Raw genomic sequence first — 14,736 nt, forward strand, 5'->3', positions numbered from 1 at the left:
AACTCATAGGCTAACAACCAGCCTAGTATTTCATAGATGGCCTTTTTCAGAGGAGAGGGGTAAAATAATTAAGCTGGGGTCTTGTTTTTATTCTCAGATGCTCCCTGAAATCTATTTGGGGGAATTTGTTTTGACAGGAAGGTAACATAGGCTTAATACTGTCTAGAAAAATCTCTTTGGGTCTGTGGGGACCTCAGCTAGGAAAGCAAGCCCAAAGAAACTCCCCAAAGGAATCGACTGGAGTCACATCACTGACTGCCACTTTCCTTCAGCCAAGGAGAAGGTGGACAACCCTGCTTAGATGAGGAAAAGCTGGCAATGTAAAAAGAACCACCAAGAAGTCCCCCCCCCCAAAAAAAACACCCAAAACCACACACCTTCTTGTCACTTTACTTTCGTTTCCCTCAGCATTTTATTTATACACATAATGTTCTTGAAAAACAGAAAGGGAACCAAAAGGAAAACACAGACCTGCAAGGTTAGGGCTTGGTATTTAGCAGGACCAGTGGCACAAGATCAGGAGTGGATGGGATCATGGAAACAAAACAATGGGGTACTGGAGACAGTTTTCCACAGTCTCATCCAGCTCCATCCCACACAGTGCTGCCAACAGGAAGGGGCGCTGGCTATGGAGTCATTAAGTGCACGTGTGTGTGCACCCTGATGGGGACACGAGAACAAGAAGGAAAAAACTGAAATTTCAAGAGGGAAAGTGCAACTTTAGGTTAGACTGGGAAGAAAGACTGAAGTGCCCAGGCTCAGAACTGCCTGGCTCTAGGGACTCTGCAGAGTCTGCCTGGAGGAGGGAGGGGTGGCCGTTCCTGCCATTGGCGCCTCCAGGCTGGCAATCCTGCTTCGGCCCTCTGTGGCCACACAGCCTCTACTGAGACGCTTCCTGAAACAGGGCCTCCCTTGTGCCCTAGTCCTTGTCCTAGGTGGACCACTGCTAGCTCTCACTCCCTCTGCCTCTGGGACCAGCCTCCTGCAGGGAGATGACCCAAAGTGACAGTTTCAGAATTCAACACAAACCCTTTCTTGGGGATGCTGCCACCATGTGGCAGAAATTTTCTGATTTCAAGATGGTTTCCGGTGGGCTAAGCAGGGACTGAAGCTGAGGGCACACAGCTCCACTCAAGGAGTGCAGGCACATGTCACATCCACTAAGCAACAGGCTAATGTGAGGGATAATCTTACACCTAGGTGCCTTCTGACCAATCCCAGACAGCATCCCAATTGTCAGTATTACAGTGTTTCCATTTGAGGGATGGGGGCCCATCCCCTCCAGGCACTGGAAAAAGAGAGGCCAAAACACCAGCACCTCCCTGGACTCCCTCCCATGGCATCTAATGGGCACATAGTCACTCTGCCTCTTGCAGAAGCTGGATTTGCTACCCCAACAGTAATGCTCGCACGCTTCTTTGAAAACCTAAACAGAATCTCAAATGCTTCTTGGAAGCTACGTACCACAATCACATGTTGTTAACCACAAGAGCTCAGCGTCCAGACAACTGTGTGCTCTTAGGGCTGAATGAACATGGAGCAAGCAAGCAGGATGCTGTGAAGAGCTGGCGCAGTGGAGGTACTGGGTGGAGACAAGCAGGGTGCTCCTTGCTGTGAGTACATAGCTCCCATATCCTCCATGGGCTCCTGCCCCAGTCCCCTCTGCACCATCTGGCTGTGAACCTTCCCCAATTAGGATGTAAGATAAGAGAATGGAAATGTATTCTGTTTGCCCCCCCCCCCCCCCCCCCCGGGATCAATGGTACCTTGGCAGGAGCAGGAAGAATAAATGAAAAAAAGCAGGGTTCTACTACCATAGGCTGTATTGTGTGGGTTTTTTATCTGTGAGAGATACCCCCTCACCTGCCTTGGGGTGTGCCAATAAGGAGCAGAACACATAAGTGCTGGAGACGGGATTTGAGGCCAAGACAGAGCACGCCTAATGCTTTCCATAATTCTTCAAAGAAACACATGCTCATAGTTAAAACCAAGGGACTCTAAAGGTTATAAAAAGAACAGAAGACCCTCAGCCTGTTGCCTTTCCCACTTGCCAAGGCCAATGTTTTCAACTTCTTAGCAGTATCTTTTGGAATTTACCTCAGTAATCACAGGCTTCTACCGCTAGTTCTGGATCTATCCATCCTGGACATGATCTACTGACTTCTTGCTACATTAAAGATTCAGCTTTCCCCCGAGCCCTTCTCCACAGCACTCTGGCACCATCCAGGACTATATCCGTAGTCAATTAATGTACCTATGGCCACAAAGATACAATGTCCAGCCGACACGTGAATGTTGTCTGTCTTGAAGTTCACTTTTCACCTAGGGATTTATTCACTGGGCTCTCACTTTCCAAACCCTTTGGGGTACTGTCCAAGGCAGCTCTACACACTTAGCCCACTTCCTCCAGACACCTCCCACCCGCCAGCCTGTGGTCCATGGTTCCAGCCTCAGAAAGGATTGGGGGCTTGGGCAGTTTAGGTCAGAGGAAGGGAAATGGTTCTAATCACAGTCACAGGTACTTTCTAGACCTTGTTTGCTGACTCATGGCCTAGTGAGGGTGCATTTCAGAGTTTGACCGGTAAAAAGGAAATACATATGTGGTATTAACAACTACACCTGGCAGCCATGAGAAGACCACAACAAGAGGTACAATTACCCTGGCAGAGGTGTTCCATGGGAGGGGCTTTACCTTGGACATCTGACTGAAGTCCGCAAAGCCCTCAGCACTATTGAAGGACCCACTTCCAAAGGGGTCTAAAGTTCCAAAGTGACCTGCAAGCAGCACCAACAGAGGCAGAGTTACAGGGCATCCCAGGACACGCTTCCTGGGGTCAAGGGGAAGTGTTGCCTCTGGGTACTCAACAGTCCTGGAAGCAGGAGATCCAGGAAGCCACATTTGTTTGCTGGGGCCATGCATTTGGACAGGGTGATGCCTGTTGTCCCACTGGTTTAGGAGGGGAGAAGAGGAGCCATTCAACAGTAATCCACCACCCACACGATTGATATAGGGGAGTCACCCATGGGTAGAGGTTTTTGTTGAGCTTTCTCTTTGGTGGGGTGATTTGCCTGGTAACCCCCATGCCCACCTATAATATCAAACTATATAACCAATAAGTGAGCTTAGCAAGGCAGCAGGAACAGGCAGGGCCTATTCCCAAAAGCAAGGGGTAATCCGCAAATGATCCTCTCCCTTGATGCAAAAGCCAGTACCCTCAATCAAACTTTGGATTCTTTTAGGAAAGCTTCCAAGGTACAAACCAAAGATTTATACAGAGGAATGAGTAAAGAGTAACTAATAATGTTGGTTATTACTGAATTAATTCCTACTGCTGAGCTTCCTTTCCAGAAAGATGCTAGCACTTACTTGGGAAGATGAGCAGCCATGGGGAGCTCTAGCTGCACTGCCTCAGGCAAGGAGGGTCTGGATGCCACTGACTAATAATATAAACACTTTAGACACACCAGTTTTGGAAATGAAATCATTAACTGGGTGGGCTCCTTCCACTGCCTAAGGAAGAGTTAATAGGAAAATAAACCATCAGTCTCACCTGATCCTTTTGAGGAGACACTGGAGGATGAAAAAGGATCACTGGATTCAAAGGGGTCGAGCTGAGTAAAAAGAAAGAGTGAAAAGCAGTTTGTTTATTGCACAGTCCACTTATTCAACCTCAAATTTTCTTGACATCTACATGCACCATATCTGGTGCTGGGCCTTGGGGAGGATAAAACCATTAAAACCAAACCTCAGCAGAGTAAAACCCCAACAGACTGACCCCTTCCTGTAGATAATACCTATAAACTCTGAACAAAATTCAATTAAAAAATAACAACAACAACCACCTGAAGGCTCAGAAAAAATAGTACAGTTGACCCCTGCACAACGTAAGTATTAGGGGTACTGATCCCCCACATAGTTGAAAAATCAGTGTATAAATACGGTCCACTCTCCACATATGCCAATTCCCAACCACAAGTCAAAATTATAACTGACCCGTGAACAACTTACAAATAGAATAAGTGAACCTGCGTAGTTCAAACCCATGTACTGTACAAGGTTGAGTTTTCCATTTTGACAGCTATAGTCTGAGAGTATAGGGAGGCTAAGACTTCAATTAAAAAAATGCCATGTTCCTGGCCTGAAGACCAGAGGATGGAGGCCTAGGACAGTCACACCCATGGGAAAGGGACAGGAATCCAGAAAGGAGAGGAAGAGAATGGAAGCCCCAAATTCCATGATTAGCTCTGCCCAAGTCTCAGGCTTACTTACCCCTGCAGACTGACAGCAGCCTACAGCTAAGGCCACAGGAATGAAAACCACAGGTAAAAGAGGGAGAGTGTGAAGTGTGAATCTCACCAAGTTAATGCCTAGTGAAACAAAACCACCAAGCTCTTTGGAGAAATGTAACAAAATCCAGCGTCCACAACAGAGCACCCATGATGCACAGGATACATTTCTAAATGATTCAATATACAAGAACCAGAAAAATGTGGCCAGTTCTCAAGGGAAAAGACAATCAATGGAGCCAATCCCAAGATGACCCAGATGTTGGAATTCTCAGAGGACAACAACTTTCAAAGAGTGATAACTGTGCTCAGAGAGATAAAGGAAAATATGCTTGAATAAAAAGATAGAGAGACCTTAGTAGACAAATAGAAATTGTACAAAAGAAACAAATAAAAATTCTAAAACTTAAAAGTATAATATCTGAAATACCTTCACTAGGTTAGCTGAACAACAAATGATAGAGAAAAAAGTGAGTGAAGTTGAAGATAGATTAATAGAAATTCCCAATCTGAAGAAAAAAAGAAAAAGAAAACTGGGTTTTAGAAACTTGTGGGAACATAGCAAAAAGTCTAATACATGTGTAACCATAAACTCACAAAGAGAGGAAAGAGAGTCAACAGGGTAGAAAAAAAAATTTGAAGATATAATGGCTGAAAACTTGCCAAACTCGGTGAAAGACATAATTTACAGATTTAAGAACCTCAGCAAACCCCAAACAGCATACATACAAAGAAAACTACATCCAGACACTTGACAGTCAAATTAATGAAAAGCAAAGATAAGGAAAGGGTCTTTAAAGCATCCAGGGAAAAACGACACATTACATACAGGGGAACAACAATCAAAAAGACAGGTGATTTCTCATCAAGGACAATGAAGGTCACAAGACTGTGGAGCAACATCCTAAAAGTGCCAAAAGTGATAAAAAATACTACTAGGTTGGGCACAAAGACACTTCAAGAATGACAGACAACAAAGTAGACCAGTATTACAAGAAGTGACAAAGGCTGAAGGAAAATGTTAACTGGAGGGAAAATTCGGACCTTAAGAGAGGAATGAAGAATGTTAGAAATGGTAAATCTATGGGTAAAAATCACAGACCACTTTTTCCTCTTTAAAGTTTCTTTAAAATATATACAATGAATTAAAGCAAAAATTATAACACTGTCTTACTGACTTTATAATACATTGATGTTCTACATTCACAGGACAGCTATAACATAAGAGATACTGCTAGTTGAGGGGAGGTGGATAAATGGACCTTATATGGTTACAAGCTTTCTACATTTTACATTAAATGATATACACATTGTATGCGGGAAACGTATTTATATGTTTTACGTTGACTGGTAATAGAGCGCGCGATAAAAACTACCCGAAAACAATGTGTTAACTCCAAGTAGCCTATAAAAAGTATACGGTAAAGCAACCTCTAAAAAATAATAAAAACAGGTACAGCTAAAAGGCCAAAAGAGACAAGTAAATGAAATTCTAGAAAACACTCAAATACTCCAAAGGGGGCAGGAAAGGGTGAACAAGTATAAAACAAACAGGATTAAAAGCAAGCAAATAGCCCTAGCTGACTTGGCTCAGTGTTAGAGCATTGGCCTGTGGACTGAAGGGTCTCGGGTTTGATTCTGGTCAAGGGCAAGCAAGTACCTTGGTTGCAGGCTCCATCCCCAACCCCGGTAGGGGAGCATGCAGGAGGCAAACAATCGATGTGGGTCTCTCACACCGATGTCTCTCTCTCTCCCCCTTCCACTCTCTGAAAAAGCAATGGAAAAAATATCCTCAGATGAGGATTTAAAAAAAAAAAAGCAAGCAAATAATAAAATACTAGATTTAAATCCAACCATATTGATAATTACATTAAATGTTAAGGGACTAGACTAGACACTCTATTTAGAAGGCAGAGATTTCCGGACTGGATAGAAAAGCAAGCCCCAACTACATACTCAGCTCAAAAGACATCCTTCATATGTAAACACCAAATAGGTTGAAAGTAAATCAATTAAAAAACATATACGGTGTAAACAGTAAGCAAAAGGAGGATATAGTAGCTACTTCAAATGTGTGATAAAATAAGATTTCAAGATAAAGATATAACCTGAGGAAAATAAGAGACCCTTTATAATGATAAAAAGGTCACTGCATCAAACAATAATCATACATGTATAGGCACCTGACAGAGCTTCATAATATATGAAGCAAAACCTGACTGAATTAAGGGGGATATAAACAATTCCACAATAATAGGAGATTTTAACACCCTACTCTTGGAAGAGCTAAAAAACAAACACAGTGAAGACATAGATGACCTGAATAATGCTATCAACCACTTTGACCTAACTGGCATTTATTGACCATGACACCCAATAGCTAAAGACATTCTTCCTAATCGTATGCAATATGTTCACCAACTCAGACCATAAAATGAGTCTCAGTAAATTTATAAGGATTGAAAACATACAAGTATGTTCTCTAATAACAACAGATATTAATTAGAAATCAATATTATAAGATACCTAAAGAAAAAAAAAAAGTAATGGGAAACAAAAAGTGCATTTTAAATAATCCATGGTTCAACAGAGAAATCACAAGGGAAACTAGAAAATATCTCAAACTGAATAACAATGAAGATACAACATATCAAAATGTGTGGAAAGCAGCGTTTAGAGGAAATGCATAGCTTTTAACACATTAGGAAAAAAAGGTCTAAATCAATGGCCTAAGGTTAGATCTTAAGATGTTAGAACAACAATGTACTAACCCAAAATAAGAGGAAGGAAATAATAAAGGGCAAAAATCAGTGAAACAGAAAACAAACAGAAGAGAAAATTAACAAAGCCAAAAGTTGGTCTGCAGAAAAGATAGCAAAATTGATAAAGAATAAGAGGATTGTCAAACCCAGAAAAAAGGGGATCCCGTGACAGGTCCTATAGACAGAAATGTTACAAATCAACCCCTGCCTTCAAGGAACTCTGGGTCTGGTGGTGCAGACTCATAGGTCCATGGAGTAGAGGAAAACCAGAGAATGTATAAGGTGGGGACAGAGATGCAGCCTAGAACACTAAGGGAGGTTATAAACCATCCTCACATAGTCGCAAAAATTCTCTATTCAATACAAAAAGTTGCTTTTGCTTTTGAAATCCTAGATGACACCAATTTAACCCAGTCTGTTGGGCCTAATGTTGTGCAAAATGCATGGTTTACTAGATGCCGAGGCAGGGGGTGGGGGTAATATTTGCCTCACACTAAGTGTGGCCAGGCTGTGGGTCGGGGCTTCCTCCTGCTGTGACCGGGACCCACTGAGGCAGACTGACTCCAATGTCGCTGTCAGTGCTGGGCACTAGGAAAACAGCAGGGGTGGTCATGTGGAGGCAAGGGTGGTGTGTGGAAGTCTGTGGTGCTTTGTTTTGTTTTGTCTTTGTTGGGAGACAGAACTGCAGTTGGGGCAGGGATAGGGCAGAGAACCCAGCAGATGGGCCTGAGCTGAAGGGGCACAGAAAAGGTCAGAGGAATGATAGCTGTTCATAGCTGCCTCCTTACTTGGGCTCCCCAGGGACCACTGGATGTGACACCCTGTTTCACAGGACAATCCTCACAGGGACCTGCAGGTACAGCCACCCAGCCATCAGTAATGAGACCTGGCTGGTGACCTAGCTGCTAGAGAACCACACTGCCCACAATCGTCAGGCTTAGAGAGCATAGTTCAAATGATGGAGTCCTGACTCAAACCATAGGGGAAGATAAGAACAGGCTTCCTTCACACAGGCACAATGCACACACAGGTAGCACCTCCGCCTTCCCACATCACTCACCTTTGAAGGTAAGGACGGGTTTTTCGTGAATGGGTCTGAGGTAAACGGGTCATTCTTTGTCTGTTTCTTAAAGAAGTCATCAGGGGCAGAGCCACGGAATGGGTCACTTTCTTTGAAAGGATCTCCTCCAAATGGATCTAGAAAGTGTTTTGGAAAGTGAGGAAAAGGCTGAACCATGAATAAACAACATTATGCTTAGAACACATAACTGACTGATGCCATTTAGATAAAGTTCTAGGAAAGGTAAAAACCACAGTGAGGGAGAGCAGGTCAGCAGTTGCTAGAGACCTGGGGAGTTGGAAATGGGAGGCACAAGGGAACCTTTCAGGATAATGGGAATGTTCATTATCCCACAGGACTGTACTCATTTGTCAAAACTCTTCTCGCCCTGGCCAGTGTGGCTCAGTTGGTTGGAGCATCATCCTAAACACCAAAAAGTGGCAGTTCAATTCCCAGTCAGGGCATATACCCAGGGTGCAGGAGGCAACCGATGGATGTTTCTCCCCCCAACTTCCTCTCTCTAAATATCAATTAAAAAAACCAAACTCATGCCCTGGCCGGTTTGGCTCAGTGGTCAGAGCACTGGCCTGCAGACTGAAGGGTCCCAGGTTCGATTCTGGCCAAGGGGACATACACTGGTTGTAGGCTCAATACCCAGCCCTGGTCAGGCAACCAATCAACGTGTCTCTCTCACATTGATGTCCCCCCACCTCTGTTCCCCTTCCACTCTCTCTTGAAAAGCAATGGAAAAAAATATCCTCTGGTGAGGATTTAAAAAAAAAACACAAAAAAACAAACTCATCTCATTATATAATTAAAATTGGTAAATTTCGTCGTGTGTAAATTATACCACTCAATAAAACCAATTTTAAAAATAACAAAAATAAACAATGTGGACAAATTCATAGAAACAGAGAAGCAGATCAGTGGTTGTCAGGGCCTGGGGAAGAGCAAATGGAGAGGTGACTGCTAATGAGAATGGAGTCTCCTTTTGGTGTGACGGGAATTTTCTGAAACTAGATAGAGGTAGTAGTGGCAGAACATTGGCAGTGTACTAAATGCTAGTGACTTGTTCACTTTAAAATTGTTAATTATGTGTTATGTGAATTTTACATCACTAAAAAAATTAATAAAGAAAAAACATAAATAGGCAAAGTGATCCTAACACCACAACCACAGTGTGTTCACTCCCCTCAAATGTGGGGTGCAGGCATGGTGACTGGAGAAGGGGGAAGCCACCATCACCAGGAGGGAACAAGACACTAGGCTTTTGTGCAATGCAGGTGACTGACCTTCCCCATGTACATGCTGCCACTCTTGGAATGTATAGATGGAAGTCCTGCCATGTGCGCGTACTACACAGGACCCCATGAAGCTGCCATAGGTGACACAAACAGGTACAAGTGACTAAGTTGTTGTATGCAACAACCGCCTAGCTACCAAGAGCTCCGTTTCTAGTTCTGTTGGGAGACTGGCAACAAGGGCACCAGACTGTGAAAGGGAAGGACAATGTCACTGCCACTTTCCTTCAGAAATAAACTTCCCTGCTGCCATGTGGTGGGGGACCTGGTGGAGACTGGAAGGTGTTTTACACTGCCCTCAAATTGCACTAGGAACGGGGCTATTCTGAGGATGAGTCCATGAAACCTGTCTTAACAAAGGCTTTTACCTGTGGAAGCTGTCTGCTGTTCTGCAAAGGGGTCATTCTGGAACGGGTCACCTAGATTAGAGGAGAGAGAAATGTTTAGCTTTACAGTAGAAATGACCCTGGCATATCAAAGTGGGAGAGCAGGGAAGGCCACTGGCTGAGGCAGTTTTTTATGGCTAAGACATTTAAGATGAAATGAAAGGTATTTTGGCTGCTCAACATGAGCCAGAGTCAGAGAAAACATACAAGCCAGGACTCACTCTTCTCTTCCTACACCATGTGCCACTCCAATCTCACATCTCCCCCTCATATCCCTCAGCTATAAGAACAGGGGACCCAGGACTGTCCATTCTCAATCACGTGGCCTGCCCTGGAGCCATGATGAGCTGCCTGGTTCCTAAGCCCCAGGGACCTAAGGGGCTTCACTCCAAATCTGCAACTTTAAAGGCTCCAGTTACCATTCCCTGCCTTGGCATTTTTCTCAGAAATGTATAGATAGCCTTCCTGGAAATACTGTTTTGCTCTGAAAAAGACGGAGAAACTTAGGAAATCTTGTTTCTAGAAATTCTTAGTTATTTTTGACTTGCCTGGCTCTAGGTAAACCCACCAGTTAAGACCTCAGACTTATGTGGGGATCTGTCATTCACTAGGTAGTTTCATAATCATTACTGTATCTGATTATCTTACTAATCCTTCGAGTGGACGAAAAAATGTGCCACCCTACTGGTGGATGGAAACTGAAGTGCGAAGAGTCTAAGATCTGAGCAAGCCATGGGCTCGTGCCACCACACCACACCCCAAGGCCTCAGCTCTTCAGTTAACTGGGTGAAGTGAAAACCCAAAAGGGCCATGAGGTTCAGAGAATTCCTTTCTTCCTGCACTTCAGAGGGTAGTATCTCCCAACTACTCTAGGTCACTGAACAACCCTAAATGGCACAAACTAAACAGTCTTTCAGTGAGAGAGTGGGAGCCAGTGAAATACCTTTGAAGGGATCAGCTCCTTTAAACGGGTCAGATTTGAAGGGATCTTCTGCCTGGAAAGGATCCGGATGTAATTCCTGGGCATTGTTGCTAAATAACAAGGCTTTATTTTTGAAAGGATCATCCTAAAATTTGTGAAGAGACAGGACAGGGATTTTATTATTTCAGATTTAAAGCAAAGTACAGAATTCTATACCTAACTCATAATTTTTAAGTGCTATGACCCTAAAGAGAATAATTTATTTTTAATCACTGAAGATGGACCTTAGTTAATAATATTGTGTCAACAGTGATTCATTAGTTGTGACAAATGTGCCATATAAGATGTTAATAATAGGGGAAGTGGGTGTGGGGTATATGGAAACTCTCTGTACCACCTTGGCAATTACTCTGTAAGTCTAACACTCTTCTAAAATAAGTTTATTTAAAAATCAGAGTGGAAGCAACCCAAGCATCCACTGATGGATGAATAAACAAAATGTGGTATATACATGCAATGGAGTATTATTCAGCTTCAAAAAGGAAAGAAATTCTGACACATGCTACAACATGAATGAACCTTGAGCATATTGTGTTGAGTTAAATATGTCAGTCAAAAAAGGACATATATTACATGATTCCACTTATATAAGGTCCCTATAGTAGTCAGATTCATGGAGACAGAAAGTAGAATGGTGGGTGCCAAGGGCTGGAGGAGGGGGAGTGGGGAGTGAGTGTTTAATGGGGACAGAGTTTCAGTTTGGGAAGATGAAAAAGTTCTAGAGATGGATGGTAGTGATGGCTACACTTAATGACACTGAACTGCACACTTAAAAATGGTTAAGATGGTAAATTTTGTTATGTGTATTTTAACACAATCAGAATTTTTTTTAAAAATCATTGAGACAGAAAAAAAATCACATTTTTTGAAATCTCAAAAATTAAATATAAAAAGCCACCCAACTGCAGCACGGGACTCTTCAAAGGTGTGACCTCCCTCAGTCATCTTTATCTCAGAGAGTGTGTGGGCATTTAAAAACATGCTGTTTCCACACCAAGAAACATATATGCTGGCTATTTACATCCTGGGAGGAAGTGAGTACTTATGCAGTTAGAACTACTAGAGCATACACACTACTTTGCATTTTTTTTTAAAGTGCTTATTTCTAGAAACAAACAAGCATATTTAAATCAGAAGAAAGATTTGCTTTTGAAGAGTACATTTTTATAGTGGAAATAGCTGGGGGGGGGGGTGCAGTATACATAGGAACAATGCATTTGGTTTAAAAACACTAAATGTGTTTTGGTTAATAAAGACACATCCTCAGTGAAAACATGAAAGTTTCACTGTGATATTAAAAAGCACACGGTCCTCCCTGTCTCTGGCGAATGTGCTGCCATCTATGGGGCTAGCACATGAATCCATTATTCCAACCGACCAAAACCAAATGAAAGAGCTAGAGCTTCAATCAAAATACAAACAGTGGTTACAGGGAAATGACATCAAAAGTGCCAAAGGAAGATTCCTGACAAGGCTTCCTACCACATGAGCCGGTCCACCTCAGGGGGCCAAACAGGTCTTAAAGGCACCGGGCTAACAGGAGCCATGGGCTTTGGAAAAACGAACCAATAACCCTGGCCTCTAATGAATATGAAGCAATTTTTCTTACCTGGGAAAGATTATCTGGAGCCTCCAGCCAGGGTGGGGAAACCTTCCCAAGGTGGGGAAACCACAGCAGGGTCTTAGGCAAGTAAGTACAGAGGTCTGCAAACACCACGTCTCAAGGCAGAGCGCGGTTCTGTAAGGACATTGTGGTGCTAATGACTGCAAGATGGGTATCCAAGGAGCACCTAATGGGGCTCTCAGATACAGAAAATAGGATGGAGTCCTAATCTAAGGAAACCAGGAGGCCAGGGGGGAAATAAGCTTCTAGAACTGTACCATGGGGCAAGATACCTGCTCTAGAAGGATCAAGAGGGCTGACAACATGGACGAAGCAGGGAGTTAAGAATGACAGCCTGGCCTCAGAATAGAAGTTTCTTTCATTTTTAATCGGCACCCATTTACAAGTTGGCTGGACGTCTTTGTTTTGGTTTGCTTTATTTTTTTTTGGTTTTTTGTGTGTTTTTTTTTGTTTGCTTTTTAAAAATGTTTTCCATCATCACTTGGAAGACCGCCAAATATCAGTGGACAATGGCAAAGAAAAGAATGATTCTGGGGGCTCCAGCCGTGAGCACCCTGAACTGAAAGTAAGGTCTGCACTCTCTCTCAGGGGCAATTATTTCCCTGAGGCAGCCATTGCGCCCTCCCCTTCAAAGGAGAAGCCTCAGAAGACCCTGGCAGGATTCATGTGGTTAGGGTAACCACTGGGGGTTTGGATTCCATTTCACAGATTCAGAGCAAAAAACTAGATTTCCCCTGGTACAGAGACGCCATAACCTCCCCCATCCACGAGAACTGAGCCATCTGCCAACTTGGAAGATGCGAGTGCAGCAGACCAGCATGGGGTGAGTGATACGCGTCCCTTGGCAGAGGTAAAATACCTTCAAACAATAAGTTCAGTGACCAGTCTCAAGTTTTGTACTCCATAGAAAATAGAAATGACAACTGTGAAAGGGCATCAAAGGGGTTTCTATGACATTCCTTTCCTTTAGATGGGGTTGGGCAGGGGGTTGCTAGTGAACCAGCTCTCTGAAAAAGAGTCCTGATGGGGAGCTTCTGCCAATTCCTGTGGCCGATTTCAAGTTATTAAAAGTTGAACAACCAGCTTACAAAATCCCTATTTAATAATCAGCTCTGGAGTGTCGATAACGCTGGCGCCCATGTGTCACTGGGGCTAGAGGTGACAGACAACCCAGTCTTTAAGGATGAGTTCTCCGCAAGGCTTAAGTCCAGGATGACTTATAACCTACTCTACTAGACACGTTGGTTGGGTATTGACATCAAGGGCAAGAGGTCAGTATATTCATCATCTGATTAGAGAGAAGACATGATTATGGATTTAAGAATCCTGTGTCTCTTGGACAAAGTAACACAGTATGAGCTTAAAACTAAACTTAGTAATTTTAGTAGAAGTGCCGAGGCTTAGAAAGTTCTGGATGCAGCTCTATAGTTACACTAACCTTGGGACTAAACCGCTCACTTTCACCCCCCTTGAAGAGAACTAAGAGTTCTCTCCTTTGGAGCAGTCTTGAAATGTATGGGAGTAAATAAAAAGCCCTCTTCAAAGTGTTTACGAAGAAATGGAAACAAACCCAAAAAATGCTTTAAAAAGTGTATTTATACAAGATAAATAGTTTTTCTTTCAGACACCAGTTGCAAGTTTCTATGTAACATATCTGACGTCAACATTCCAAGATGAATTGACTACCATGTAAACGCTGCTCCGCTTAGGAAAACAAAAATAAAGAAGGATAAAAACATCTGTGGGGGTGGGGGTGGGGGGAGAAATCACTGGCCGCTTGCAAACTGCCACTTCACTGCCAACTTTATCCAAGGAAACCAATTTTATCAAAACCTGCCAAAAAGTTTAAGAGCAAGGTTGTTCCCTGAACTAGGACAGAACCAGAGAAGCTGAAAGCCATGCGAGGGGACCAGTGACAGGGGTGGGGGAAGTAAGAGCAGGGCTGTGAAGCTGAAATGCACACAGACGGAGCCAAACACCAGGCAGGAACTTCTGCCCCACGCAGTTCATGAAGAACAGATGTTCACTGACTACATTCAAGCTGACGATGGGCCCAAGAGTGGAGAAGGAACTGTCACCCATTTACAATTCCACAAGAATGAGGAATCTGAATGGCTGAGGGGAGCAGTGATGGCCAGAGATAAGAGACAGATGAGAACACCACCAGCATATTCTAAGCAGCGTGGGGAAGAAGGCTCAGCTTCCTCATAAATTCTTGGGACTGAGTACTTGGCTACTGAGAAAAGAAACATGTCAAGGAATGAACATAAAGAACCAAGTCTTGAGAGAGAGAAAGGCTGTACTATTACGAGGAGGAAAGGAATCCAGGAAGCA

General features: G+C 43.3%; 1 protein-coding gene across 9 annotated transcripts in view; it reads right to left on the reverse strand.

Annotated features, from left to right (window-relative positions):
* The window catches only part of EPS15L1 (epidermal growth factor receptor pathway substrate 15 like 1), a 96,365-nt gene that overhangs the window by 22,731 nt on the left and 58,898 nt on the right, over positions 1-14,736 (reverse strand). For 6 of the 9 annotated variants that reach the window (XM_087816786.1, XM_016209370.2, XM_087816784.1 and 3 more), the window contains 5 exons: positions 10,740-10,863; positions 9,779-9,829; positions 8,110-8,246; positions 3,552-3,612; positions 2,660-2,775 (listed from right to left, as the gene is read on the reverse strand). In XM_087816786.1, the coding sequence (XP_087672912.1) occupies positions 2,660-2,775; positions 3,552-3,612; positions 8,110-8,246; positions 9,779-9,829; positions 10,740-10,863 (489 nt within the window). The remainder of the gene's footprint in view (positions 1-2,659; positions 2,776-3,551; positions 3,613-8,109; positions 8,247-9,778; positions 9,830-10,739; positions 10,864-14,736) is intronic. The other 3 variants (XM_087816789.1, XM_087816785.1, XM_087816791.1) reach the window with 1 other exon arrangement.

This window comes from Miniopterus natalensis, chromosome 4 (assembly GCF_054644295.1).
Source record: "Miniopterus natalensis isolate mMinNat1 chromosome 4, mMinNat1.hap1, whole genome shotgun sequence".
Lineage (NCBI taxonomy): Eukaryota > Metazoa > Chordata > Mammalia > Chiroptera > Miniopteridae > Miniopterus > Miniopterus natalensis.